Here is a 26674-nt window from a genome sequence, read left to right as displayed (position 1 = left end):
AATTGTATGTAAGGAAGTTTCAAGTTTTTAGTACATTTTTTACAGATTATTCAAAGCCGGATAATGTTTTGACTCATCGCAGCCTGTGGTCGTGAAGAATAAAGAAAAAGACATGGTTTATAGTTTAGTCATACCAAGTCGTAAGTGAAATCTTGTTAGAAGAATTATACTAAGAAGTCTGTAAATCTAGTAATATATTCTATATACATACATATATCTATGCTATTTATATCTAGTATATTTCATACACATAATAATAGATATGTCCTATTGTGAGTAATTTCTCCTTTGAAAAAAAGTGAGTAGGTGCCTAATTTAATAAACGCCGTAGGTATCGACTTCTAGAGCTTTTAAATACTAAAAAACTTAATATGTTACGAATTTACGATACATATTACTTTTTTTAAAGTGAAACTTTTATTACATCGTCTCAAACTTTTTGGTCTGTGTAGCGCATGTCGCGTGTATCGCGGCGTAGGTATAGGCACATAGGTCTACTCGGCAGCCGACCGACACGCGACATGCGCTACACAAAGCAGTGTTCGGAACCGTTCGAACACTGAACAGTTTCACTTTTACCGTGGTTTCATAAAACCACACAACATTTTTTTGTTTAAATACTTTTGGTATTTTTGTCACTATGTGTAAAGATGTAGGATGATCAATATATCATCTCAATTTCAAACTTGAAACACACGTTATACCTACTTTAAAGTTGAATTCGGTGTGAAATATTGTTCATGTTGCTTTCTCATACAGGTTATGCAAGGGTATGTTAATAGTTTAGAAATGATGTAGATACTCGTTTGAGATTATCATACCAACCGGTCACAAATGCCGCTATGATATATGTAACGAAATAAAACCGGTTTAAACCGTGATCTAGTAATACGCAATAGTGAAAAGACGAATTAATATTCATATATTATGTTATTTAAATAAATTAACGAATAAAAATTAAGATAATTGACGATGTGTTGAATGAAAATAAAATCGGTGTATTTCTTGATTTCTTTTAAAATGTTTTTTAAACACTTTCATCTAAGATCGATAAGTTATTAGTAGTAGGTATTTCATTTTTAGACAAATATTGCTTATATTAAAAATATTATTGTTAGAGGTGTTTAAATGGTTTCGGTTTAATAATAATTTATAATACTTGAAGTGATAACTGCGTTAAAAACAACCGACTTCAAACTTGCACTTGCAACATTTACAAATACAGACAAAAATGCTCATAAAATAAAAACTACTGGGCCTATCCGAATAAAATTTTTATGGGACCAATTCGACACCATCCCGCATCGAACAAAAAAAGAATCACGTAAATCGGTTCAGAAACCACGGAGTAATCGGTGTACATACATAAAAAAAAAAACATACCGGCCGAATTGATAACCTCCTCCTTTTTTTTGAAGTCGGTTAATGATAATGAATCATAATTAGTTATCTATACACTCATCGTACCTATTTTAATTAATGTTACTTACTAGGTATCAAGACATCTCAATATTTTATCGATTGCATAGTTTACTACTTTAGTTTGTAACTTCAGGTACCTATGTAGAAGGAAAGTGGAAATAAATGGACCCATAAAAAGATTTTGTTTTCCTAATATTTTTCTATTTAAGTTATCCTTTTATGGTGTACATATAATATGTACCTATTATATTTAGATAAAAAGAAAAGTTTATTAATTGTTTTTATTAATTGTTTTACTAAATATGTTTTTAAAAACTAACTTGAAAGTGGAAGCGCCATCTTAGTGCCCAGTACACATTACATGCCCTATGATTAAGTTACTTTAAGTAATGCAGCCTCGCCCAATCTTTAAGCTCTGGCAATGACCTCTAAACTATGATGTAAAAGCTCTTATGAAAGTTAACGATACATAGGTATAACTTGTTGGATAACTTTAAAGTACCTATGTTAAGTTTTGTAGTGATAACTAAGGTTCAGTGTTTTAAGAAAAAAACTTGCGATGTTGGAACTTCATACAATTACAAAATAGGAGTAATATACTAACTAGTAACTAGTACACATTCTTGTAATTAATTGATATGGAATTATTGTACCTATAGTGTCCGATTCTTGATAAGTGTGAGAGTCAAAATCCAGTCAAAAGGAGTCTGTTATATACACACTAGCTAACGCACGCGGGCGCGCCCGCGGCTTCGCCCGCGTGATGTTTTGATAAAAGGTAGCCTATGTTCTTTTTCAGGGTCTAAAGATTGTCTGTGCCAAATTTCATCAAAATTGGTTGAGAGTTTAAGCGGGAAAGCGTAACAGACACACAGACAGACAGATAGAGTTACTTTCGCATTTATAATGTATTAGTAGGGATACAGCTAAAGAAAAAAGGTGTTTAAAACACATCGTTCAACTGCTAGTAACAAGCAATAAACTAAAGGAGAAAATAATACAAATTGTGCCATTTGTTATCCTCATTCTATCCAAAATGGAAACTTAGCTCCAAGCCTAACAGGAAACCATACATACGCTGTCGATCACCGTTGTATGGCCGATATGTAAAGTGTTACTAACTATCGGAGTAGGCTATGAATTGATTTGGCCCACTTATTGTTGATAATACGAGCATTCATCGATAGATTGACTAAAAAATTGTTATAATAAATATGTACTTGGAAACTTCTTTATCGTCGCGTCGTTTAGTTATGAGTTATCGATATTCAATTTCATTTAATACTTTTAATAGCCAAATTGTAATATTTATTGAATACAAAATAGTTTTGAATTAACTTTCTCGATTATTAGTTTAAAATACAATATATAAAGGTAATAATAATTAACGATTATTTAATAATAGTCATGGAATTAGTTATACGCAAGTATTTAGTTATCATTTTTTTTTAATATCAATCGAAAATAATGGCACTTATTCTCACAGATTGGTACATAAATAGTTTTAATTAAATACTTAGATAGGGTAATTGCGCCTGTTCGCGTCCACTTAGTGCAGTTGGAAAGTTTGAAGGAGAAAATAAAAATGTTCCAGAACAAATTTAAACTCAAAATTTATGTAACGTGTTCATTACATAGTCTATTTTAAGATTTACTTTCAATTGTGTTGGAAATATCATGTGGTTTTTATTTATCTAGACAAATAGCAGAATTAGGCGTTTTACCCAGTTCGCGTCCAAAAATTCCAGTTTGCGTCCACCCGTGGACCAGTTCGCGTCCACCAGCTTAGAAAAGGAATTAAGAGTGTATTGGGTGATATTTTATCAGATAAATGCAAATAAAAATTAGATTTTAATAAATTATTTATTTACCAATATAGTTATTTAATAAAAACTGGCCAAATGCGAATGGGACTCGCACACCGAGGGTTCCGTATTAACCTGTTTTTTTTTCATATGTTTTAACTGTAAATGATTATTTTTTCATGTTTCCCTTATTCGTGCTATAAGACGTTGCTTCGTACCAAACTTCAAGTGTCTGTGTTCACGTAAAGTACCCTGTAGGTTTTGATTCCCTTGCGAATGTAGAAATTTGCGAAAATTTGCAGCATAAACGGCTGTATCTTTTGATTGCTTTGGCTTATAAGTTTGATTTTTTCACTGCTTCAAGGGACCGTAGACTTGAGTATTCAATATAAATTTCAGCTTTATACCTCCACGCGTTACTGAGAAAAAGGGTCTTGACAGAAAGACAGACCGGCAGACGGACATACAGACGGACGGATATCAAAGTGATACTGATGTATGATATGTGATCTACAAGGATTCCGGTTTTTCCTTTTGAGGTTCGGAACCCTAAAATCAACATATTATTAATATAATTCACTGTAAGGAAACTGGAAAAACTTATTTTTATATTTATCTTCTCATCAATAATAGAACTAAAAATTAACAAAAAACAAAGTTACGTTATGTAAATAAATAATAATCAGTTCTATTAAGATTACCTACCTACCCTATGTTATAGTTTGTAATGAATTAAATTTCTTTTTTGTTTATATTTTTTTCTTAACCACAGACTTATTGACTCTCATTCTCAAAGATACTAGTCTCATTCTTAGAATACCCATTTTAAAATGAAAAAATAGCATAAAAATTAGCTAATTTGAATGAAAATTTTAATTATCAACTTTTAGTCTTAGTCAAAAATTTACAGTCTATTTTAAATTACATATTTTAACAAACAATTCATTGCTACGTAATGAAAAACAATGTGGACGCAATATGTTCTATTGTTATGCACTATAGGTATAGTTTGCGCCCACCATGGACGCAAAATGGAAGTTGTACAAATTCGGTGTAGTAATTCGCGTCCACCTTATTTTAGCTATTAATTGTAAAATAAATTAGCTGATTTATAATCCATACTATTCCATGTTTTGTTAGCAAAGTAAAGAAACAGTTACATATTCAAAAATTCACATTTAACAATAAGATACTTACCGTCAAACGCGACTCTGCGCACTATATTTTTCTCAAAATCCCGCGCGTTTTAGCTTTCTCGTTTAATAGCCAAAATTAAATATATTTTTTAAGTAGGATAGGCGGTGCGCAGGCATATTTTGAATATGTGTGCATGTCTCTTATACATTGAGGTATTATCGGAAATTTTTCTTATTACAATTTTACTTAAAGTATACTTATTTTCGTGAATTTTCTAAAAGATATCCGCAAAATGGACGCGAATAGGCATGTGGACGCGAACAGGCGCAATGACCCTATGTCAACTTTATTATTTCAGCGCATCCTGCCTATTCAAACTTTAAACGTGATTTAAAAATGCATTATTTTTGCATCATTTCATACCTACAAGTTGCTTAGAAATAAAGATACCCTCATAAAATTTGCGGAACGTTTAAAACTACGCGCATTTTACAGCAAAAATTGAAGAAAACCCATTCGTAAAATTAACCACAAACTTCCAGTAAATACATTAATTTCCTTCTTTGAGGTTTAATTATTAATCCAGTTGTAAGTCACTTAACTAAGTAATTCTTGTGAATATGTCGAATTAACTGGGTTGCGTTTGTTGACTGGCCACATTCCTACATGAATCATGTTTTTTTGTCTTTTATTTAGTACCTAATTATCTAAAGGTAATTAATTATAAATAATAATTAATAAAACTAAATGATGATGAGGATGATTAAATAAAAAACTAATACATACTTAATTACCTAAATATAAAAGCTTAATGTAAATTGATGTGTTTCGATTAACAAAGTAATTGCAATTTTAATACAATGAACATTGATGTATGTTCAATATAATAATAGCAGTACAGGTATATGAAAAATACTAATTAAAAATAGCTTTTCAATATTTATGTTAAGGTGCACACAAATTAAAATCTTAACAATGACATTCGAATTTTAAACTTACCTTCAATTTTCTTCTTTAAAATCCAGTAAAGTATTAATTAAAAGATCGTTCATTACGACAGAAAGACACACAATTTTTCTCTTTGTAACTTTATTCACACTGTTTTTGTTTCGTTTTTAATACACTCGTGCGAGAATATTGGCGCTATCGGACGCACTTAAACGAAGCGTGAACTACCAATACGCATACCACACGACTCGACAACTACGATTACGCGCTCGGAATACAAAACAAAACGTGCCGGCTTCCCATGAATCATACATTGTGATTCTAAGAAAGAGGAGAGCCATCTAGTGTAGAATTGAACAAGTTACACATGCGTGGATATTCTATTGAACACTAGATGTCGCTAGTGGTAAAATGATAAATGTAATTAAAATAAGATCTTTAAGTTGTAGCATTATATTTATAAAACATTTAAAATTACATGTATTTAATTATCGTTTGTAAAAAATTAAATATTACTATATTATAAAACTTTTCATACATTTTTTAGTCTGTCATTTCATATGTGGTGAGTTCAATTTTTGTTATGATCTGTCTAAATTCACTCTTTCTCTGTCAAAATGGCTGCCGCGCAAGAGGTGCGTGTTGATAAAAATTACAAATATTTGAGAATTTATCAGTAAAATTATGTATTTTTTTGCAGTTTTGTAATTACTCTTTCGCGATTTCAGGTGAGGCGTGAACCAATTCAAGCCGTTCAAGTGTTCGGCCGCAAGGTGAGTGTTTCAATAGCGTCCACGTGTTTTTTCATATTTCTTGTAACGTTTCTCTACCAACTATTCTCTGTAATTAAATATACAGTTTTGTAACATTTACACGTTCTAAATTTCTAAATAAGAACGAGAATTAAGTTTTTAATGTACATGCTAATTCAGCTGTGCCGATTTCTGTGTATAACCAATTTCAATTCAATTCAACATACTTTTATAAAAGCTACTAGTTATAATGCTATCATGGTGATACTTCTACATGGTACTTACTTATTTTGTTGCTACAAATACTTTATCTAAAACCGCGTAGGTAAACATTATATTCTATCTGCACAACATAACCTATAATACCACTAACATGAAAGTTCAGCAACGGATGTTATCATGTTTGTTTTCCTTTCAAAAAAGCAAGTCGGAAATCATATAACTAAAATAACCTCTTCGCTTAGAAACCAATTACATTACAATTATGATACGAAGGTATTTATACAGTAGGCGCGCGATAATCCGGCGCTCGCCAATCCGGCACGCTCAGTAGTCCGGCACTTCGGGACTCAGAGAGCCCGCTCTATAATCCGGCATTTTACATAGCTGAACGCCGGATTACTGAACGAAAACGTCACAAATGATGAACCTAATATGTAATTTTAATTAATTTATGTATTTTTTTTTATAATAAATTCAACTTACGTATTTTAAACTGAACTGTACTTACTTATTTTAAATATGAAGTCTTATTTCCTATACTAATTCGATAATCCGGCATTTCCGACAATCCGGCATAGAGGAAAAATCGCCGGTGCCGGATTAGCAAGCGCCTACTGTATTTTTGTTCATATTTAATTAATAAATATATTTTTTTTAGAAAACCGCCACAGCAGTAGCTTACTGCAAACGTGGTCAGGGAGTCCTCAGAGTGAATGGACGCCCCCTGGACCTGGTGGAGCCCCGTCTTCTCCAGTACAAACTTCAGGAACCCATCCTTTTATTGGGCAGGGTATGCAGTGAATATCTCCGTTATTTTTTTCTTTCAGATGAAAGTCGCAATGAAAGATTAATTATTACTAGCTTACCACCCGCGGCTTCGCCCGCTTGGTCTAAACCCTAATAAATTATATACTAAAACCTTCCTCTTAAATCACTCTATCTCTTAAAAAAAACCGCATCAAAATCCGTTGCATAGTTTTAAAGATTTAAGCATACAAAGGGACACAGGGACAGAGAAAGCGACTTTGTTTTATACTATGTAGTGATTACATCCCGGAGATGTAAGATCAACAAATAACATTTAAAATGTTATAGCTTGTTTAAATCTACAGAAGATGAATGCTTCTGCCCATAAAAAAGAACTGATTGGTTTTTAGCAGATGCAAAATGCAACTTGTAAATACCACACTAAAGGCTATCCAAATTTGTTTAAAGATTTTATTTGTAACTCTATAATAGGAGATGATTGATATAATGTGCTGATATAGTAATTGTGAATGTGAAAATAAAATTTATTTTGAACTAGCTGTGCCCCCCAGGTTTAGCCACATTGCTCTGCTCCTATTGGTCTAAGCGTGATAGGCTATATGTTGACTCAACCAGTTATGCAAAACTTAAATAAATCGATTAAGTGCTTTTTGAGTATATCAGACAATTAACATTCTACAAACAGTATCTTTACCTTCAGTTTCGATTGCAGATCACGCCCCAAGCATTCTTTAAACAAAATATTTAATGTACAGTTTTGACTTTCCTACAATTTTATTATAATATATTGTATAGATATATTATAATATTATTTAAATAGTGAGTTGTTTCAATGTTCTAAATTTCATAAATGCATTAAATGATGAACAATCTTATTCCGAACCTGATCTTTGGATGTGAAGTGACACTAAGTTCTGATCCATCACAGAACAATAAAATATTACTGATTATATGAAATGATGATAATAAGATGAATATTTCAGGATAAGTTCTCTGGAGTGGACATCAGAGTGACCGTGAAGGGTGGTGGTCATGTAGCACAAGTGTACGCCATCAGACAAGCCATCTCCAAGGCACTTATTGCCTTCTACCAGAAATGTAAGTTTTATTTTTCACTAGCTAACCGACCGCGGCTTCGCCCGCTTTGTCTAAAACCTAATAAATTATATACTAAAACCTTCCTCTTGAATCAATCTATCTATTAAAAAAATCCGCATCAAAATCCATTGCATAGTTTTAAAGATTGAAGCATACAAAGGGACATAGGGATAAAGAAAGCGACTTTGTTTTATACTATGTAGTGATTTTTACATTGTAAGTAGGTTTGATGAAAGTGTGTGTCGAACCTAATTTAGTTATTGATGGAATATTATTTTGAATATGGTTTGGGATCAGTTATTCTTTTGTAGAATTAATTGAGGTTTTATTTATATGTAGCTATATCAAGTTTAATTTCTGTTTGATGATTGCAAAATGTCATTCATTGCAAATTGAGTAAATGGTTGAGTAAAACTTAGGCTCAGAATGCACTTGAGTTTATGTAGTGTAATATTCTGATAAATACAGTATAAGATCAGTTTACAAAAGCTTTTCAGTGTAATATTATATTAATGCGAAAGCTTGATGCACTTTTTGAAGCATCACAAGGAGTAAACGTTTATCTGTAACATTTTGTTGTAATTTGTATTAAATTTTGGTTTTATCCTTTTTCAATGAAGAAAGCGTCATGTTCGCTGTTTTCGTGCATTTGAATGTAAAATATACCAATGTGACTAAAAATGGAGAAGGTTCTTTAATTTTTGAAGTGAATGCTCTAGCATCTAGTTTATTAACATACTAGCTTTCCGCCTGCGGCCTCGCCCGCGTTTTCAAAGAAAAACCCGCATAGTTCCCGTTCCCGTGGGATTTCCGGGATAAAACCTAGACTATGTTGCTCAGTGAAGATGCAGCTTTCTAATGGTGAAAGGATTTTTGAAATCGGTCCAGTAGTTTACAAACCTTTCCTCTTTATAATATTAGTATAGATATTAAACTTTAAAGTGACAAATGTATTATAATCTGTTATAAGTAAAATATGCTTAAATGTATTCATACGAAACTAACAAAAATCCCTTTCCTTCCAAAGCTGCCTTGTCACAATATAAGGTAGTCATTTCAGGGAAAGGAGATCAACAGTGACATTACCAAGCAGCATGTGTCTTCCATACCTTGCTTGTTTGAAATGATCACAACATTTATTTAAACTATTTATATTTAGACTTTATAAAATTGAATTTTCAACCAAACATAAAGCGCATCACACACGGTGAAGATACTATAATATTTTATCTTAAGATACTGTAATATTTTATATTACAGTATCCGGTATCAGCGTTCTGACCATCATTTTTGTTTTTTGTCATTGCGTACTAAGACCCCTGTAGAACCGCCATCCTGTTACAAATAACCCGAAATTTTGTGGGTCAATTGTAACAGGATGGCGGTTCTACAGGGGTCTTAGTACGCATTGACAAAAAGAAAAATGATGGTCAGAACGCTGATACCGGATACCTTAAGATACTGTAATATAAAATATTACAATATCTTAAGATAAAATATTATTAGTATCTTCACCGTGTGTGACGCGCTTATAGACTGGGGTAGAAGCCTTTGAAAATAATGAAAAGATAAAAAAAATCGCAGTCGGATGAAACCCATTAGAAAAGGAGGGGAATATGATAAAAATGTAAGGAAAAATAAATTACGGTCAATTCGAGTTCGGGAAGCGGGAGGGGGGAGCTTTTAAGAGAAAAAAATGGTTTCTCTCGATTTCCGACAAAACTACAAGTCCTATAGAAAAAAGTTCAATGGCAAAGTTGTAGGTAATTAAAAGTTCTACAACTTTTGTATTCACAATTTTTTCACATAACCTAAAAATTTAGGTGAAAAATTCAAAAAACCAAGTTTTTGGTCTTTTATTTCTATCTACTTCAAAATTTATTTTTTTTCTACGAAATTTGGTGGAAACTTACTTTATTATGTCCCAAATACACTGTAATTTATTTGATTGAAAATATTTATTTTTTCGCCTTATTTTGAATTAATACCAAAAAAACAACCTAATTTTCAATCGAAAAGTCACCCGTCAAAATATCAGCTTTTTTCAAAAACTTGGGGTGCCTTTTATTCATTGAAATCTCTACTTTCATATGGTGTAAAAAAAAATAAACACCACCATAGTAAATGTTCTCAGGAAATGCATACAAACAGTGTGATAATGAGCTTTTACTAAATCAGGCACACTTCTTGAACTCTATATCTTCTCTTGTATCGGCTTTTCGGTAATATTTCAAAAGAAAAATAATTATCTGTTCTAAGTTTAATATTTTACAGCATATTCAAAAGCAAAATGATGTCGATTAAAACATTTCAGGTAGTTCGAGAAGTGTGCCTGATTTAGTAAAAGCTAATTTTCAGACTGTTTGTATGCATTTCCTGAGAACATTTACTATGGTGGTGTTTATTTTTTTTACACCATATGAAAGTAGAGATTTCAATGAATAAAAGGCACCCCAAGTTTTTGAAAAAAGCTTATATTTTGACGGGTGACTTTTCGATTGAAAATTAGGTTGTTTTTTTGGTATTCATTCAAAATAAGGCGAAAAAATAAATATTTTCAATCAAATAAATTACAGTGTATTTGGGACATAATAAAGTAAGTTTCCACCAAATTTCGTAGAAAAAAAATAAATTTTGAAGTAGATAGAAATAAAAGACCAATAACTTGGTTTTTTGAATTTTTCACCTAAATTTTTAGGTTATGTGAAAAAATTGTGAATACAAAAGTTGTAGAACTTTTAATTACCTACAACTTTGCCATTGAACTTTTTTCTATAGGACTTGTAGTTTTGTCGGAAATCGAGAGAAACCATTTTTTTCTCTTAAAAGCTCCCCCCTCCCGCTTCCCGAACTCGGATTGACCGTAATTTATTTTTCCTTACATTTTTATCATATTCCCCTCCTTTTCTAATGGGTTTCATCCGACTGCGATTTTTTTTTGTTTCAAAAATTATCTACTCTAGTCTATTAATACTTATTCTGTTTACATCTACAAATAAAATTCTGGATTTTCTTAATATCTTGTCATTGTTTTTCATAAATGTACACAATTTTTTGTTTTTAATTTGATTAGTAATTTAAAACTGAAAGTTCATACCTTAGATTACAAAATAAAAGACAGATGGAGCGTTGCCGAACTAAACCGAATAATTTATCGTCATTTCCATAAAGCTATGTGTGCTGTCATTTCGCCGTTGCACTGTACGTACACGGTGCTTCTGTGTGGGTGTTATGTTACCAGATATTGAAAATTATCCCAAAATTTTCCCCGACTACGGAAGAAAGAGGGTTATGTTTTTCGAGTGTAGGTATGTATGTATAATATTTCTTTGACACGCCCTGCAGTATAAACTGTTGGATCGATTTTGAGTTGTGACTTATGAGGTGTCATTGCAATCATCTGAATTATGAAGGTAGCTGTGGTGGTAGTGACGTAGGCTACATAAATTATTAGCAGTCATGTTTTAATTTTTATTTTAATATAAATTCGGGTTTTTGATATTATTTTATAATATTGTAAAAATTATTTTATCACCTATCTACTAAAGTTATACATGGACAAAATAATTTTATTCAATTTTTATTAAATAAATTACATTAAATTTATTAAATAAATTACATTAAATTTATTAAATAAATTACATTAAAAAAAGTTTTTATTTTTCAAAACATATGAATGCGAATAGCGGTAGTTTTTAGTCGAGAATGCGGGACATTTTATTTTCATCATATCCATCATGTGTTCACATGAATTAAATCGCAAGCGAAAACGACGCTTTTTATAAAAGTAACAAAAAAATGTATAATACTTTTTAAAATAATCTAATAATGACCATGAACTTTTATTGCACTATACAAATAATCACATTCACGATCGAAAAATCCAACAGCACTACCCCGAATATCTTTTAACCATTTTACCCCTAAAAATGGCAAATTCATTTTCAAAATACTGGCAGCATACGTTGAAGTTTTGAATTCCTTCGTATTTGTAAAATTATTATTTGTATACAAAATTAAATAAGCCAAATAATCTACAGAAAATCTGTAAAACGATTTTTTATCTTTTTGTTTGTTTTCGGGAACAAGTTTTACAGCGTTTTAATATCACAAGACAGCATTTTTTTACTAAAATATCAAACCCCTTTTGACGTATTGCATGACACTAGAATCGCTATAGCACTAGCGGAGGAACGTATTCGTTTTTGATTTCGTATTTTCTTTGACAAGGGCGATGAATGATTGACATGCTCCATCTGTATTTTATTTTGTAATCTAAGGTTCATACATTTACATTTTCTTAAGATTGTGGTGGTATAAAAGAGAAATTGAGTTTTCTTATACCATTCATTCATTTATCATGTTTTAATTAGAACATTAATACAATAATTCTGTTCTTTCAGTTCAAAACTGTAATGAATATGTCCATATCTATGAAAAAGAATTAGAAATAAACGTTATTATTTATTTATTTAGGTGTGTTTATCACTGATCTAATTCGATAATATGCATAATAAATTGGAAGGATGAACATGAAACTTAAATCACTGATTTTGAATTTTTTTTTCTTTACAGATGTAGACGAAGCCTCCAAGAAGGAAATCAAAGATACCCTCGTCCAGTACGATAGGAGTTTGCTAGTGGCCGACCCCCGTCGCTGCGAGCCCAAGAAGTTTGGCGGTCCGGGAGCCCGCGCAAGATACCAGAAATCTTACCGTTAATTGTCTGTGGTTGGCGCGCTGTGGTATTGCTCTGGTGTCTATGGTCAGGGCAATATCATTGCGTGGTTAAATAAAAAATAAGAAAATATGACTTTGTTTTATTTGCTATTATATAATAACTCAATTACAATAAGAATTTTATTCTAAACATTGAATACAAAATATATACAAGTAACGTACCTGAGCCATAAAAATCATAGAGAAATATTTTGTCTGTATGGTTGGCTTTCACGGAAAACTACTGGACGGATTTTGATAAAACTTGTTATAGATACAGCCCTTCTCGCGACATAAATAATTAGGTTATTATTTTGCAATACCTATTTAATTTTATTTTGAATAAGGGCAAACGAATTTAATCGTGGGCACAAGTATTATTAGTGTATAGGTAATTCTATTGTAGAATATCAAATTGATTCATACCTTTAGATTCTATTAGTCCATGATTCATACTAAGGCTGCAGTTACCCGAAGCGCGCGGTCGCCGCGCGGCGACCGCGCGGTGGCCGCGTACTAACTGTTCAGTTATAGCAAATTTATGTTTTATTAACTATGACGTAAAGTTCAAATTAATTTTGAGTAACTTACTGCGCGGCGGCCGCGCGGCCACCGCGCAGTTAGTTACTCAAAATTAATTTCAACTTTACGTTCAACTGGAAATGGTCCGGGTTCGCAGTAGACTACAAGCCCGCATAGGAAAAAAATATGGGTCAATTGAACCACCAGGGGACATATCTAGAACGATAGAAGAGCATAAAATAATAAAATTTATCACTATGCCGCACTTGTAAGCTGTCCAACTGAGTGCAGATGAGAATTCAAAAGTACAGGTAGACTCGGTAAATTTTGGTCATATATTTTTGTACGGCATTATTAAACATCGATAGATCCATTAAAAATAATAAGAAACCGCTCAGTGCCGTACAAAAATGGTGGTCTACAAAGTTGGAATTTTTATTTAATTTCCGAGAGTTACCGGGGGTAAATTTGGTCATTTGACCGTGTACGGCATCTGTGTCATACTATTTCTATACTGCTTAATCCATTATTCTGCAACGCCATACAAAAATCATGGGGACAAGGGGAAAAAATCGAGTTGCAATCCCCTCTCTTTCACCATTTGACACAACACGAAATAAATTTATTTTTTAAGTATTTTATGCATAGATCTAGATAATATTTTTTCATGTGCCGTACATTTTCGTTGGTTCAAAGGGGAAAAATCTGAAAAAGAAAAAAATCCATATAACGAAATGTTTGCTTTATATTTTGATAATAAAATATAAATATACATTAATATTAAGAAGCTCGAGGTGGTTAATTATCACCTTGGAAAGTCGGAGTTAGGTGGAAGGGACTCCGTTAAATTGATGAACTAATAAAGAAGCTATGAACGAAAAGATGTGAATTATATGCAATCAGCCCATAAATACAGGTAAATTCACAAGCAAATGCTAGTAATATATACATATTCAAAATGTACAAGTAAAGCGCTTTCAAATGATACCAAACACGGCTTAACTTAATTTTTTCCCTCTGTATGTTTTGTCCGCTAGAGGGCGCCACATTAGATTTTGTGAAACCCCATATAGCCTTTAGCTAGCTGGTCGCTGGTTATCCAGTGAACAATTCAGGCGCTTCAAATGATATGTCATATTTTGTCGAATTCTGATAAGTAGTTAGGAAGTTACGAGGGAATAGATGAACATACATACATGACCTGTCAAAATCATAACCCTCCTTTTGCTTTGCCGTAGTTGGGTAAAAATATGTTTATGCCGTACTGTATCAAATGGCCATAAATCACCCTTAAAATTGTAGCTTTCGTCGCTTTCATCAGCCTAAAAGATGTGGTCTGCACAAAAATGTACGGCATCGTTTTTTCCTAATTTATACTATTTAAAACAACGAAGTGTAGAAAATTATTATATTTCATTAATAAACGATGTTTAAACTTTTACAAAATTTCTGTTTTTGCATTATAGTATAGAGATACAAGTATGATTTAAGTGAATATTTTCGAAGATATTAGATTTAAAAATTGCGGGACGTAGCGTTTGGGGCGGTACCGGCCGGCCGCCCGGCTATATATTTTATACCCGTGCGAAGCCGGAGCGGGCCGCTATGTTTTATATACAACGTTCACAGTTTTTCTGTAGTGTATAGTATCAGCATTGCACCCGTGCCAAGCCGGGGCGGGTCGCTAGTAGATCTATATTAAATGAACAATGTATTCAAGGCATCGAAAATTAGCCATTATTTGTCGTAAAAAGTAAATGACAAAAAAAGTTATTGTGGGTTATCCATAAGAGATAGACATATATCATCGCGAATTTTTCTGTAGACCTTTTCAATGTGTATACTTAGTACATACATTATTTTGATAAAACTCTTAGGGCTCAGCCTGCGTTTGCAATGTAAGCGAAAAAAATGTAATTTTTTACGACATCACATTAGAAACCTCAAAAATAACAGTACTTTTCCACTATTTAATGGATGTTATTATACATATAAACCTTCCTCTTGAATCACTCTATCTATTAAAAAAACCGCATCAATGTAGTGATATTGTATTACTTAAAATATACTTTGTATCAGAGACATCTAGTGGTGAATAGAAGAATCGAAATTAATAATTACTACAGCCTCCTTCTAATAGGTGGCGCTGTATTTAATTTAAATATTACAGGATTCGTGAAATATAATGCTAACACTTTAAAGCACTAAGAAAAATATGTATATTGTTAAATTTTTTGATCCCTATAATATTGATATAACTGCAAACTTATAATATCACAATAATATACAAACTACTAGCGCCATCTACACCAATATTAGATTAATTATATTTTATTACTGTGACATCTAGCGAGGACTAGTAATTACTAATTGCACAAGAGTTACTGCCAGATTCTAACAGATGGCGTTGGCGTTCTTACTCATAATTACTGAATTTACGGAATAAAATGTAAACAATTACTAATATAGATAGCAAAAATCAGTGATATTCAATAAAAAATGCACTATTAATTTTTTATGTTAATTATAATATTTTTATATATGAAAAGCTTTATTTACTTGAACTACAATCTATTTCATATAAGTGACATCTAGTGGTGACTAGAAGTATCAAAATAAAACAACCTTCTAAAGGGTACCTACTTAGGGTGCACTCACACACATCAGTCACCGTCAAGTCACCGATGACTGATCGGTGACGGTTTGTGTACGTATCCACAAACACCAGTCACCGTCATGTTGTCCGTCAGTCACGTCGCCGGTTTGACTGAATCATTGAACACATACATCAGGTTAGTCAGTGATTAGACGTGTGTCACGCTAGAGAACATGTAGCAATTATTGACGGTAGCACGACGCTGACTGAACTGAGACGTGACGGCACCGGGTGAGTGGGGATAAAAGTATGATACATGTATGGAAAGATTATTTGACGTGCCTGACCGGTGACGTCACTGATAGATTTCGTGCCGGCGACTGTCGTGTGGGAACAGAGTCATACTAGAACTATTGATACATATTTTTTTTTAATCCTGTCCGGTGACGTGCCGTGACGGTGACTGATGTGTGTGAGTGCACCCTTATTTGAAAAATTCTTTCGGTGTTAGATAGCCCATTTATCGAGGAATGTTATATTATGCTATAATAAATTATCATCACGCTACTTAGACCAACAGGAACGGAGCAATGCGAATTAAATGTTCAATCAAACGTTATTGATTGAAGAACAAACGATAATACGTGAAACCACGCGGGACAGCTGGTTAACTATAAAATTAAATGTTCAATCAAACGTTATTGATTGAAGAACAAACGATAATAAATGTTTATAAATTACTAATAATGGAAAAAATACCTATTAATAATTTTGTGGTAGTGGAATCAAATAAAACAAGTTGTTTATTAATAATCTTTTTAATGTTTATTGTTTAACCGTTTTCACCCATTAGTTAGAACTATGTATTTGCGCAAGAAACAGTATCGCGCAAAAGTAAATGCAATTGATATAACACATGAATTTGTTTAATGTCTTATTAGATATGTTTAGTTTATTAATGAATAACATTTGTTTATAATGTACCTATCACAAAATAACTCATCAAACAAAAATAAATTAGACTAACTACATAACAATGAATAAAGTCACGTCGAAACAATCTAGCGAGAATTAGATTTAGTTTAAATTAGTACAAATTAATGTCTTTCTTAATTTTTAAAATAACCTAAAACTCGATGATTTAATCAATCCATGCAGATCTTGGTGAGATTTGTTGGCACTAATAAAATAATTATCTTAAATCTAATTCTAATACTTTGTTGAATACTCTTATCAATATGGAATTTGACAAGTCTTCACTTCACATTTAAAGGCTCTACTAATGTAGGTAATGCCAATACAATACAGGTTAATTATGATGACCTAATTAGGTTACAAATAAATTGCAGAATTTTCTACGATATTTTATAATTGAATTGAATCTAATGTTATAAAATTTGAAAAAAATAAGTACTAAATTATATCATAGCCCTTGGCAAGCCTCAAATTTTATTTTTACCTAAAAATTAACAAACGTTAACAGTTATATTATTATGACATGAAAACAAGTTTAAAATAAGTATTTAACACTTAAATATAAAGATAAATTAATATTGAAGTGATCTATGCAACTTTGAGATTTTCTATTGTCTTTTTCACTCTAATGACTAATAACAACTCGAATTTATAATTTTTGCTGCATATTCATAATTGAAATTCAAATTTAAAAATCCTAAGTACATAACGTATTATAACCTAAAAAAAACAGCCTACACTTGGCACAGAGTAAAAAAATAAAGACGCCCATTCACTTCTCGACTTTTTCATGGACGTCTTCAAACTTGGCGCCCATTCGCTTCAAGGCTATGACAGCTGCGACGGCTTTCGCCCAACGTTTCTTGATGACGTATCGTTTTAGTTTCGTCTTGGTCACGTGTAGTTCGGTACAAAGCGCTGATTGGATGAGCCACGGGTGTGTGAGTGTGGTTGAAGCTGTGAGCCGCTCGCTGAAGTCAAAACATTATATTGTTTTATTTCACTTTTGGGATTTGGGATGATAAATGGGGACGTAGGATTGGTGGTTACTCGGGGTGGATATTGTACCTAGTGTATATATAAAATATACTTTTTCAGAATAGCAATAATAGGAAGACAATTACCATAATTTTAAACTTGATAGTTGTTGGATTCAGTTAATTAAATCATGCCCATGAAGTTTTGACTGTATATAACTTTTGTCGTATAGACACATTTCCAAAGGTGATGAATGAGTGAAATAAAACAACAGAATTAATTAAGCCTTATATTTAAAACAACGTACATATTTAACAATAAATTATATTTAATACAGCACAAATACTTAACTTAAGTACAGTTAAGGAACAAATATGAATAATGCGGAGTAAAATTAAATGTGCGCATATTTACAGAACAGTATAAAAAATTAACTATAATGTGAATGTTGTGTAAAAAAATTTCGAAATTGTATCTCAGTCTTCTTCTGTAATCGGGCTGATACAGAGCTTTGAGTATGGAGACTAGATTCGTATAAAATTGTCATCTAATGTCATTTTCATATTAAATCTTAAAAAATAATGTCATTTTCCTACTTTGGTAACCTACAAATTATTCAGAAAGGCACACCGATTGAAACGTTACGTATTAGTATTCTTCGATTTTTATTACGACGTAAGTGAGATCATTAATGAATCATGGATACGGTATACGTTGTTCGATTTAAGTTTGATATCTCATTGGGTTCACCTTTCTGAATAAGGTCATGGCACAGTCCGTTAAACTTGACTAAAATCATTTCGAACTAGTTATGTTATTTGTTAGTTTTGTCCTTTGCATTTTCTCATCGGACGTTTGTCGTCGAAAGAACGCGTGGAGGCTGGACATTGAGTTTTGGGCGAGTTCGTTGGACGGAGACCATTCTAGTGAGATGGATTGATGTCTTCCACCGTTGGAAGTGCCTCCAGCTGATCTCTCTGCTTCTACTTCTTCTGTTTCTCCCCATTTTTCTAGAAGATGCAAAAGCAGGTCTTTTGTCCGATGCGCGTTGTTTTCATCACCTCGCCTGTACGGCATCTGTCTCCCATTTTCGTAACCATTCATCAATTTGTCTATCTTGTCACGACGCCGATCGAATTCTTCGAAGAATGTGTTGCGTTTGTCTGTCGGTTGATCTGGAACGTCTCTGCTCGTACTCGTCACTCGTTTGGATCTAGTTTTAACCCAGGGCATTTTACTAGTCATAGGTCTTTCTGGCTCCTTTTCTTTTAAAAACGTTGAGTTTATTTTGTGTGACGATTTTGACATGAACACTGTTTTCTCGCTTTTGGCGTCGCCATTTGTGTATATTTTCTTGAAAGTCGATTCTGTTTCAGTTTTAAAGCCATTCTGTGTTTTCTTCTCCTCTCTGGATACTTTCTTTTCCAATACATTTTTGTCCATTTCCTTCATGCTGTTGTTGTTCGTTAAATCCGTGTTCATAGTTGACAACATGAATAGGTGATCTGATAATTTCTTGATTTCTTCCGCTAAGTTTTTCCTAACTAGTACATCTGGTCGTTTATGTAAGAAGCAACTACTGTCGGACGCTCTCCTTTCAACTGGATTGTATCTGGTTTTGAATTTCGTGGGTTCTCTTGGCGGAGGAGGTTCGAAATCTAGGTCATCTTCATCGAAGACAATATCTGGCGAGCTGCTGAGAGAGCTTCTAGGTGACGGTGAGCAGCCTCCAATAGAGGATCTTTCACAATTAACCAGAGTCAAGATTTCCTGGGATTCATTGTCGAACACATATGGCGAGTTGGGATGTTCGCTCCATCTTTCCACGAACAGTCGAAGGTTGTCCTTCGCCATGTCTAGTTCCTGTTTGTGGGATAGCCTCGTTTGTTCCCGCGGCTTCTCTTGCGTCACCGGCGGGCGTTTGACGAGCCACCTGTGCCTCAAACACTCCGTAGCGCTCGGCCGTGACCTGCGACAAAGACCCTTGTTACTATTACCCCAACACCTCAAATTGTATGCACTAAAAAGCCAATATGGTCCAGACCATGATGCTAGACTACATCTACAGTAAATACTACAAAAACATGCTAGATGAGTTTCTAATATAAATTTTATAGTTAAACTACGTTTGCTTTGTTAGGAACTGGTATCAGTCAGTGTTGGCTACAACAAGTAACAAAGGGTCTTTATCGACAGGTACACTACACACTACTTCGAAAGTTGCTTTTAATTCTTTCGTCAAGACGTCTATTGACTTTTGAGTGAAGTAAAAGCATAGAAAAAATAGAAAGAATGTAATGAAAATGTATACTTACTCTTTATCTTTGACAAGGAGTTTCTTAATGAAGTCCTTGGCGTCTTCAGATATCTCGTTGAACGCTTCGTCATCGAAGTCATACTTGGCGATCGTTACGTTGGCCATTGTCTCTATATCCGTTTCTCCCATAAATGGTGATAAGCCAGATAACCTGCAAAAATGTATATAAGGCATAAGTTTGTTTTTTGATCATAAAAAATTATTACACGTAAAGACAAAATTATTAATTAATATGTATTTCAACAACTAATAGGCATGAGAAATTTGGAACTTATTTTGAATCGATGAAAAAATATAAAATTAGTAAATATCAAAATTTAAAAAATAATCGTATTGTGAAAAGAAGTTTCAAATGAAAATGTTGGTAGCGTGTTATTTCAAGAAGATCATCAGACATTACTACGGCTTCAGGTCACAGTTTAAGGACCACAATCCATTTATTAATTTTGCACTGTTAGTTTTACCCATTACAATAAATTTTAACATCTACATCCTAATTTTTAAACTATTTAATACTTACAGTACATAGCAAATAACGCCGATCGACCACATATCAGTCCCATAGCCAATCTGGTCGAAGTTAACAACTTCAGGTGCGACGAACTCCGGGGTACCGAATAATACTTGTAGCTTCTTTTCCGGGTCATAGAAACGCGCCAAGCCGAAGTCGATGATTTTGATGCGGTTCCCCGCTTTTGTTAGGCATAGGATGTTTTCTGGCTGTAAATTTATGAATTGGATTATGGTCCGAAAAATATAGCTACTTTTATTTTATTAGAGACTCAAAATGGTGTGGTACATAAACACACCAACTTTACACATAATATTGAAAATTCATTATGAGGAAACTATTAGTGTGGATGCTCTTATTATTTATTTGATTCAATAAAATTTCATATAACGTTCAACGTTTCATCTTGGAAATTGAAATAAACATATTAAACAAATAGAAGAGCCTAAGCTTTAGAACTAATTTGTACCAACGTAATCATGAGGGTCTATGTCATCTTCTTATATATAAAAATGAATCGCAAAATGTGTTGGTAAGCGCATAACTCGAGAACGGCTGAACCGATTTCGATAATTCTTTTTTTATTATATTCCTTGAAGTACGAGGATGGTTCTTATGTAGAGAAAACGTAAATATTATGTACCACGGGCGAAGCCGGGGCGGACCGCTAGTTTGCTATAAAAACATTCCCTGAAGTGATCTTCATCAGGTTAAGGCGTTAATAGGGGCTAGCGACCTTGACGACGATTTACAAGGCGGGATCGGGGGACCGGCGCGAATCTACCGTAGTAAAAGTACGTATAAAAATTATTTAAAATGATATTTGGGTATGGAATCAAAATTTAAAACAACCATGCCCTGTGTTTCAATTTCATAAACACACTGTAAAAATACTACAATAATTGACGTTATATTGACTTATCGTTTTGGTTTAAAGTCCAAAAATCGACCTCAGTTCATGATTTTTTTCCAAAAAACCTGATTGTAAAATAAACAAATTAAAACAACCATGCCCTTTATCATATTCGAAACTTTAATATACATTTTTTTTAGATATGTACATTAAGAATCTAAGAAGAAAAACGGTTATAACTAGAGTTAATTTTCGGTATTAAAAGGTCATTCTACCCGATTCACGCCTTAAATATAAGTAATCGTCTTGGATCATTCATAGACGTATTTTGAACAGCACTTTCAGTGAATCATACTTGAGGTGAATACTAATTATAACGAGCTTCGACAATTATAAATCCAAGTCAAAAATAAAAGCTTGTAAAATAAACAATAATGGCGTCGTGACTGCGGACAATCATAAAACTCCTGCGCATACTTTTCCGCCATTCTGATTAACGACTTGGATCTGAACCAAGATGGAATCACACATTACTGACAAGCGAGTTATTTCAATATAGTACGGGAGCCAGGAACAGATTTTATGACCAAGTTCCTCTCAAGCGGTAATTAGTAAAATGCATCAAAGTATAGTATTATGAAGCCTCGTGAACGTCAGCTGGAGCTCGGTTGGGGGGAAGAGCGGTTGTAGCCTCCCGTATCAGCTGACGGTTTTTCCACCAAGATACAGCCAGCTGACATATATATTTATCCACAGTTACATATAAGCTATCATCAGGTAAATTTTTGTTTGAGAGGAAATAACGGAAAATAAATTTTTCCTTAAATTTAACTTTCATGTTCGAGACACCAGCTGACGTATAATACACCATGTTGTAACCAGCTGACTATTTTTTTTCGTTGAGTCTACAATTTGACAAATTTTTAGCTGAGAGGAAATGAATGAATGAATGTATTTTTTTTTATGTGCGTGGGAGGCTACAACCGCTCACCCCCCCAACCGAGCGCCAGCTGACGTTCACGAGGCTTTATAATACTATACTCTGATGCTTCTGACGAATTATCTCTTGAGAGGAAATAATGAACCCAATTTGCACCTGGCTCCCTAACCAATATGATCATTTGTGATTTGTGTGATGTACGTTTGTACGCAAGTCTTGTAATTTTAGATTTCACATTACAATGTTGCTTTATTTATGTACCCTATGTTTTTCTGAAATCTATGAGTAATGTAGATTGTAGAGCTTCAATTGTTTTATATCTCATTTGTCCTAACATTTATCAATTTAGGAGTTAAAAGTTGTGCGTGTTAAATATTTAACACCTAAGACCTAAGTCTAATTCTAAGCTATGCTAGTGTAGATATCGTAAGGCTCTAACACAAATACTGATCTAAAAAGGAGTATAAGTACCCAACAAGCCTGTTTACATGCGTGCTCGCCCTTTTCACGACTGTGTATGCACTATTATATCTTTGCAATAAAACATACCTTCATATCGAGATGCAGTATGTTCTGTCGGTGTACGAACTCGATCCCCTCGCATATCTGTCGCATGAACACGGTGCACGCGCGCTCTGTCAACACGAAGTCCTCATCGATGACGCGCTCGAATAGCTCGCCGCCGGTTATACTGAAACAATTATAATCTATTATCTATTACATATAATAAAATCGTAGGAAAGTCAAAACTGTACATTGAATATTTTTTTAAAAGAATACTTGATCCATGATCTATAATCGATATAGAAGCCAAAAATATAGTTTTTAGAATTTTTGTCTGTTTGTCGGTTTGTCTGTTTGTCTGTTTGTCTGTATGTATTTCCGGGCTAATCTCAGAAAGTACTGCATAGATTTACTTCAAATTTTGCATGAATATTCCTAAGAGGTCGGGTGAGGATAGTTTAAACATATTATCATGATATCACCTTCGCGGGAGGAGCTGTGAACCTTTATTTTTCTTACATATTCCGTGTACTACGACAGCGTACAATCTAAAGACTCATGTTTAAATGTTGGTTTCGAGTAAGCCATGCTATTATCTAGCTTTACAAAATAAAAACTATGTCATTTACGTAATTTGGGCAGAGAAACAGTTTAATGAATTTAGTAGTATAAAGACAAATTTGAAACAGCGCCATCTATGAGATTTCGTAAAAATCAAATCAATTTACATGTTATCACTACTGAACAACTGTTGAAAATTAATAATTTAAATATAATCATGTTATTTATTTAACTCTTTAACCCATATCTTCCCTTCCCTATAAGGTGCGCTTATATTTCGTGTGAATATACTACATTTTTAAAAGTGAGGGTAGATGTTTATTATTTTAAGTCAAACTAGACACCATTACAATTAATCTAATATTGATTGTGTTCATTGGTTACATTTTTAATCTTCGTGTTTTATAAATTTATAAAGAATAGAAAAAATTCGATCACGAGGCGGGACTCGAACCCACATAATTTCGTGATCGAATGTTTCTATTCTTTATAAATTTATTATTTATAAATTTATATTTATAAAGCATTTGAATAAATAAATAAATAAATAAATAAAATTAAAATAAATGTCATAAAACCAAAAATATCAAATTCAATCTTCGTGTTTTGTGAATTTTCACCATGCGTTCCCACAAAAGGTAAGTTGTTACTTTTATAGGTATTTATTTTTATAATGATAGCAATTCATGTTTTTTATTGGTTTTATAATGGTTTTATATTACACTTTTAGAATGAAATAATAAAATGATGAATTCTTTTTGACTTTTACAAGATTTTGAGGTGCGTTGGGAACAGTAGTTTGTTGATAAAATTTTATTTGTAAGTAGCTTTTTTTATTGATTTACAATTATTAACGTTTGATTTTTTATTTACAGATTCAATGTTCATAAAATTATATCGCCTTTGGAAGACTATTTCTGCTGACAATTTTACAACACCACTTGAAAATTGATGATTTGATGATGAAGATAGTGGCAGCAAGGATTAAGTGGAAATTAGTAATCATCCGCTTCGTCAATTTTTGACTGAAGTTAATGTCCAACGTATGGTTCAATCATTGGAAGTATCTCGGGTAATTTTGGAGGATATTTTTCAGGAAGGAGAGGAGGGGCAGCCAACCACATATCAAACTACTACGTTTTAGTACCGAAAAAAATGTTATTGCCAAATGAAACATAAATTTTGCACTCACAACTGTACAAGTTATGATTTTTATTCTGACTTTGCTGTTATCTGATTATAATATTTATCGTTATGGCTATCGAGGTACCGACCGTACTGGGATGAGAGTACATGATATTATACCTACTCATCATCCAGGATTGCTTAGAGCATTTTCACACTGAAAAAGATGTTTTCTTTGAATCGTAGTTGCTTCATTTATTTATTTTTAATCATTTTACATAATATGTTTTATATTTGCCCATTTTCATTATATTTTATAAATAAAATGGAACCAACATAACTTTGTTGTGTAGGTATCATTTCTCTATTAATAATCCGTAGGCATATTTTCCGAGCACCCCATTTAAGGTGCGGTCCTGAAATTATAAAAAGTTAATGTATACTTTTGCCTAATATAAGCTCAAGATCATTTTTAGATAAAAATAACAAAAAGAACTTATTTATTAAAATTTAGTAGATAAAAGAAATTATGTTACGATTTTATAAGAAAACACAGTATATTTATTAGGCGGCGGTGATCTCTTCCAGGCAAAAGATATTCATCAGCTCAATAAAATTGAATAGTTGTTGTTAGTTATTCTTTAAATTCACTGATTGTAATGAGCATTTCCGCACGCAAGTTGTATCGTAGTTTAGATATATCATAGTTTTGACACATTACAGTTCCAACAAAACCCTCAAATTTTTGAGCAGAGTTGAGCAAGATAATTTAAAAAATGTGCTGTGTTAAGTATTATAGAAAAGGTTAGTTCGTTGATAATTATCATTTCTTCATCATTTACATGGGTGTTGTTAAATGTTAGTAAAAATAAACTTTGACTGTTAATACTTTTGTTCAGTATTTACCTGTATGATTATTGCTTGGTAATTAATATGTATATTTTCATGTCGTATAGCTAATTATAAACATAAGTGTGATGTGAAACTAGCTGGATTTATTTTTACACACTCACAGCCATATATTTTATATTAAAATAGTGTAAATCATAATATTTTTTCACAATTAAAAATATTTCCTTTTTTCTGATGGTGTTGGCATCGAATTAAACCGCGCTGTCGTTTCGTTCACTAAAAGTGATGTTATGAGGACCGAATATGTAGCCGCCTCAACTTACGGAAACGAGAGTAACCTGCGTTGTCTGTTAGTTATTGTATAGTCGAATTTAACGTTACATGGAAATTGGAATCTAAATATATTATGAATACTTAGGTATATTAAATCTGTACATGAAATATATTTCCTAAATAACTATCACGGGGTGATTAGGGATCGACACTGATGCCAAAGAAGCAAACAGTAAAATTTTTGTCCGTATAACCGGTATAGAAACAAAAACTACTCGACGGATTTAAACGAAACTTGGTACAATTATTTTTCATATTCCTGAGCAGAGCAGTAACTCCATTTTTAAGCTTTCGTCGCGTGTGCAACCTTAATGGTTAAAGCTACACAGAAATCATGTATGAAAGAAATGTTCTCCTTATTATATAAAAAATATCTCCCGACATCATAAATGTCTATCTTTTATGGTTGACTCACAATAACACGTGTAACTTCCGATAGCTTAGGAGTTCGAAGCTTTCTGATTATATTTGTCTATAACACTCTCAGTCCGTTTTAACTCTATTTTTATTTTCATGCATCAGTGCCACCTAAAAAATCTTTATCTCGAAATTCGAGCAAAGCTAAGAAAATGAGAAATAAGAGTTCTCAAGAATCGTTAGAGGTATACTCTAGGCCGAAAACAACACGTGTTATGCCGAGAACCTGAAACCGCTTCACAACGAGAATTGCGGCTCACAGCTGACCGTGAGACCGAAACCTTCACTGAGAGGGTATAACGTCTCACAGCTGATCACGG

At 32.8% G+C, this 26674-nt stretch overlaps 3 protein-coding genes and 1 long non-coding RNA gene across 4 annotated transcripts in view; 2 read left to right on the top strand and 2 right to left on the bottom strand.

Moving 5' to 3' along the window:
* Positions 1-5585, bottom strand: part of insc (spindle orientation adaptor protein inscuteable) — a 31869-nt gene extending 26284 nt beyond the window's left edge. Inside the window, exon 1 of the mRNA XM_089711133.1 lies at positions 5364-5585. The gene's annotated coding sequence lies outside the window, so the exon portion shown is untranslated. The remainder of the gene's footprint in view (positions 1-5363) is intronic.
* LOC149476828 (uncharacterized) overlaps positions 1-16318 on the top strand; it is a 211741-nt gene extending 195423 nt beyond the window's left edge. The window contains exon 2 of the long non-coding RNA XR_016317724.1: positions 16040-16318. This is a non-coding gene — a long non-coding RNA (uncharacterized LOC149476828). The remainder of the gene's footprint in view (positions 1-16039) is intronic.
* On the top strand, positions 5880-12961 carry RpS16 (ribosomal protein S16). Its single transcript, XM_089711577.1, has 5 exons — positions 5880-5947; positions 6041-6085; positions 6945-7076; positions 8038-8152; positions 12728-12961. Exons 1-5 carry the CDS (start codon positions 5930-5932, stop codon positions 12871-12873), a joined length of 456 nt encoding a protein of 151 aa, XP_089567703.1. The 5' UTR covers positions 5880-5929; the 3' UTR covers positions 12874-12961.
* Positions 16319-18216: 1898 nt separating the features above from the next.
* LOC149476827 (uncharacterized) overlaps positions 18217-26674 on the bottom strand; it is a 46391-nt gene continuing 37933 nt past the window's right edge. Inside the window, exons 5-8 of the mRNA XM_089711187.1 lie at positions 23112-23253; positions 20779-20978; positions 20257-20409; positions 18217-19910 (exon numbers count right to left, since the gene is read on the bottom strand). Of these exons, the coding sequence (XP_089567313.1) occupies positions 18737-19910; positions 20257-20409; positions 20779-20978; positions 23112-23253 (1669 nt within the window). The 3' untranslated portion in view covers positions 18217-18736. The remainder of the gene's footprint in view (positions 19911-20256; positions 20410-20778; positions 20979-23111; positions 23254-26674) is intronic.

Source organism: Colias philodice, chromosome 26, assembly GCF_061535455.1.
Source record: "Colias philodice isolate Cphi_HAF_F1 chromosome 26, ilColPhil1 Martin Lab GWU primary, whole genome shotgun sequence".
Lineage (NCBI taxonomy): Eukaryota > Metazoa > Arthropoda > Insecta > Lepidoptera > Pieridae > Colias > Colias philodice.
The sequence above is the reverse complement of the archived record's forward strand: the minus strand, read 5'-3'. Positions and strand labels throughout refer to the sequence as shown.

What these genes read in the sequence shown, in the direction of transcription:
- RpS16 (XM_089711577.1), top strand. An exon ending in TTCAAGTGTTCGGCCGCAAG is followed by an intron (nt 6,086 to 6,944) that starts GTGAGTGTTTCA and finishes TATTTTTTTTAG; the next exon opens with AAAACCGCCACAGCAGTAGC. An exon ending in CCATCCTTTTATTGGGCAGG is followed by an intron (nt 7,077 to 8,037) that starts GTATGCAGTGAA and finishes TGAATATTTCAG; the next exon opens with GATAAGTTCTCTGGAGTGGA.